At 38.0% G+C, this 3,660-nt stretch overlaps 1 protein-coding gene across 1 annotated transcript; it reads left to right on the forward strand.

The window, feature by feature from the left end:
- Positions 1–575: 575 nt before the first annotated feature.
- Positions 576–3,488, forward strand: LOC113328751 (receptor-like protein 12). Its single transcript, XM_026575764.1, has one exon. It carries the CDS (start codon positions 576–578, stop codon positions 3,486–3,488), a length of 2,913 nt encoding a protein of 970 aa, XP_026431549.1.
- Positions 3,489–3,660: the final 172 nt, after the last annotated feature.

Raw genomic sequence — 3,660 nt, forward strand, 5'->3', positions numbered from 1 at the left:
CCCCCCCCCAGTCTTAAATTGTGGTTCCGCCATACGAAACTGAGTGATGCACCTTTGTCGATGGATCAAACGAAGTTTCCAGCTTTTGCATTTGCTTTATGATGTCTCAATTAATGATTTGATTGTTTCTCCACATCTGTCAACGGTATTGCTATGTGTCGATATTCAGAACTCAATATGCAGATCTAGGCTAGACATTTAGCTCCAGAAATATATGTGGCATTTTAGATCAGAAGCATGTGGATAGAAATGGACTAATTGAGTTTTGAAACCGACAGATTATGAAAGTGGGGGATCGATGAAAAAGACTTATCTGCATTATTACTGTATAGTCAACAATGGCAGCTACCGACTCTTCTAGTTATAGCAGCATCAGAGTTTAATGAAAGCATTAACTTTAGGAGTTGAAATGCAAGGCACATCTAGTTGCCTTGCAAGAATTATTAGTCTTGTACGAGCCATTTCTTCACTCTAATCATGTGAATGAAATGTTAAGCTCATAATTATATTGTGAGCAAGAAACATAACAATAATAATTCATCAAAATAGAACAACATTTTAATTCGTAGTTAGCCATGGATATTGAATTCAACAAGAACACATTGTTTTTCTTGTTCTTTATATTGTTCACCTATGATCAGGTCCCTTTTCTTGCTCATGGCTGTCATTCCGAAGAAAGAAATGCTCTCTTGAGCTTTAAATCCTTTCTCCAAGACCCTTCGAACCGATTGTCTTCATGGCAAGTAGGCAACCATCTTCAGAACTGCTGCGCTTGGGACGGAATTCAATGTTCCGGTGACACTTTCCATGTCATCTCAATCAACCTAAGAAACACAGAAGCTGAAAATTACGAGCGTGAACGTGACTCCTCTGACCTCAGTGACCGCATAATTGCCCAACCGAATACTGCACTAAAAGGTAAAATCTCTCTTTCCCTTTTCGAACTTACTCATCTCGAGTTTCTCGATCTCGGCTTCAATGATTTCCAGAAATCACGATTCCCGGTTCAGCTTTCTAATCTTACAAAACTCTCTCATCTTGATCTCTCTAATACAAACATTTTAGACTCCATTACAACTCAGTTAACTAACCTGTCTTTGCTGAAGTACCTCGACATCTCTCGCAGCCTGGAAACATTTCCTTATTTAAGTTTAGCATCTCTGAACTGGTTGAGAGGGTTAGTCAACCTGAAGGTACTAAGGATGAGAGGTTTTGATCTATATAAAGTCACATCTTCGGAAAAGAATTTTGCTGAACCTATATCCTATCTTTCCAACCTCAGGGAACTTGATCTCTCTAATTGTAACATTTCTAGCCCAGTGTTCCCTGTACTATTCAATCTTTCTCGTCTATCTTCTCTCAAAATGAATGCCAATTACATCAATTCCCCGATACCAGTTCAGCTGTCCAACTTAACTGCTCTCGTAGTTCTTGAGTTATCTAATTGCAAACTACGTGGTTCAGTTCCATATCTTCCTCAACTTAGGGAGCTTGAGGTGAGTTTTAATTTTGATCTTAGGGTCGACCTTACTAAGATGTTTCTATATCAATGGCCTGAACTGCGAATACTTTCAATACAAAATACTGCAGTAATCCAATCAATTCCAAGTTCAATTTCAAATGCGCCATTACTGGTTAGTCTTTATGCTTCATCATGCTTTTTGAAAGGATCCATACCTTCTTCCATCTCCAATTTGAAACACCTAAATGTTCTCGACTTGTCTGCCAATAATCTCCAAGGAACCATACCAAGTTCAATTTGCAAGATGCTTTCTCTGAGACAACTTTCTTTAGAGATGAATAACATCACAGGATCCTTACCAAGTTGCATCGCAAAACTTCGAAACCTCAGCGTCTTTGGTGTCTATGAAAACTCCATTGATGGCAATGTTTCATTAATATCTTTGCTCAATGGTTTAAACTTATCTGAACTACGTCTGAGCCCGAATAAGTTAACTGTATTTACAGATCCACACCTACATTTATCAAAGTTTAAACTAATATTTTTGGACCTGCAATCTTGCAATATGAGTGGGCATATCCCTACTTTTCTTTGCAATTTCACTCAGCTTATCAGATTGGATTTGTCTCATAATAGCTTAACAGGAGCTATCCCTTCTTGTCTCTCCAAACATCAAACTCTCAGACACTTAATTTTGTCGAACAACAAACTTCAAGGTCCTCTGCCTCTTCCACCTCAAACTGTCAAGTTCTTTGATCTATCAAGTAATAAAATCAGTGGAGAAATCTCAACAGAAACCGGAACAAAACTATCTAATGTAGAGTACATTTTTCTATCTGGTAATGAACTTTCGGGTTCACTTCCCTCTTCTTTATGCTCCAATAGACGAGGATTTAAGTCTACCACTCGAATTATGGACCTTTCCAACAACAAATTATCTGGGAGTATACCTACAAGTGTAGGCTATTGCAAATATCTTGAATCTCTAAACCTTGGCTCCAACAACCTCACTGGGAATGTTCCAAAAGTGCTTGCACATTTGGAATCATTGATCTATCTTCAACTATATGACAACACTCTCAATGGTACTGTTCTCAATTTCATTCATAGGTTTTCGAACTTGGAAGTTCTAAGCTTAGCAAATAACAAGTTTGAAGGTAGTATACCCGCTGCTATTGGTTCACTTAATGGCCTAAAGATTATTTCTTTAAGGTCAAACAAGTTCGTTGGGCCTATTCCAGAAGAGATTAGTCATTTGCATCAACTCCAAATATTAGATTTATCGCTAAACAGTTTCACTGGGCTAATTCCTAGGAAGATAGGAAAGTTGAATAGTCTAAGAAGTAGACCTGATGCAACATTCTCGCTTGGTTCTGGTTCTGATCTGCAACTGCAGATGGTGGTCAAAGGGATTGTGATACAATTTCAGCAATTATACAGCTATAGTACCGGAATGGATTTATCATGCAACATTCTTAAGGGGAACATCCCAGAAGAGATCAGTCTGCTGAAAGGGCTTTCCATGCTTAATTTGTCCCATAATCATCTTGTTGGTATTATCCCAGCAACTATCGGAAACATGTCTGGTTTAGAGTCTTTAGATATAAGTTTCAACAGACTATCTGGACATATCCCTCAATCATTGACATCAATCGACGCTCTTGGGTTTCTGAACCTATCTTACAACAAGTTGAGTGGTAGGATTCCACGGGGAACTCACTTTGAGACATTAAGTTTGGACGGTTCTGCTTTCACCGGAAACAATTTGTTGTGCGGATTACCTTCTGAGAAAGTTTGCGAGGCTGATGAAAGCATTATTACTAGAGATACTCACCCTGGAAATGAAGCTGAAGAAGATGGAAATGAGAAGCTACTGCTTTATAGTATTGTTGTTTTGGGGTTCAGCGTTGGATTTTGGGGTCTCTTCCTCGTTTTGCTTCTAAAGAAAGAGGATTGGTGGTTTGGATATTGGAGACGTATCGACTATGTTGCAGCTAAAATAACTAAATGTTTGCTAAACAATTAATAATATAATTTATTCATAAAGATGAATGCATGGTTATTACTTGCACAGATGTTTAATAGGTTTGCATTTCTGATACTGAAATTGCAATAACATAAGCGCACCACTCCAGCCAAGAAAAGTTAGTTTTGCTTCCCTAGGTGGTTTTTTTGTTGTCTTCTTTTTTTTTTTTTTT

The sequence above is a fragment of the Papaver somniferum genome, unplaced genomic scaffold (genome assembly GCF_003573695.1).
Source record: "Papaver somniferum cultivar HN1 unplaced genomic scaffold, ASM357369v1 unplaced-scaffold_114, whole genome shotgun sequence".
Classification (NCBI taxonomy): domain Eukaryota; kingdom Viridiplantae; phylum Streptophyta; class Magnoliopsida; order Ranunculales; family Papaveraceae; genus Papaver; species Papaver somniferum.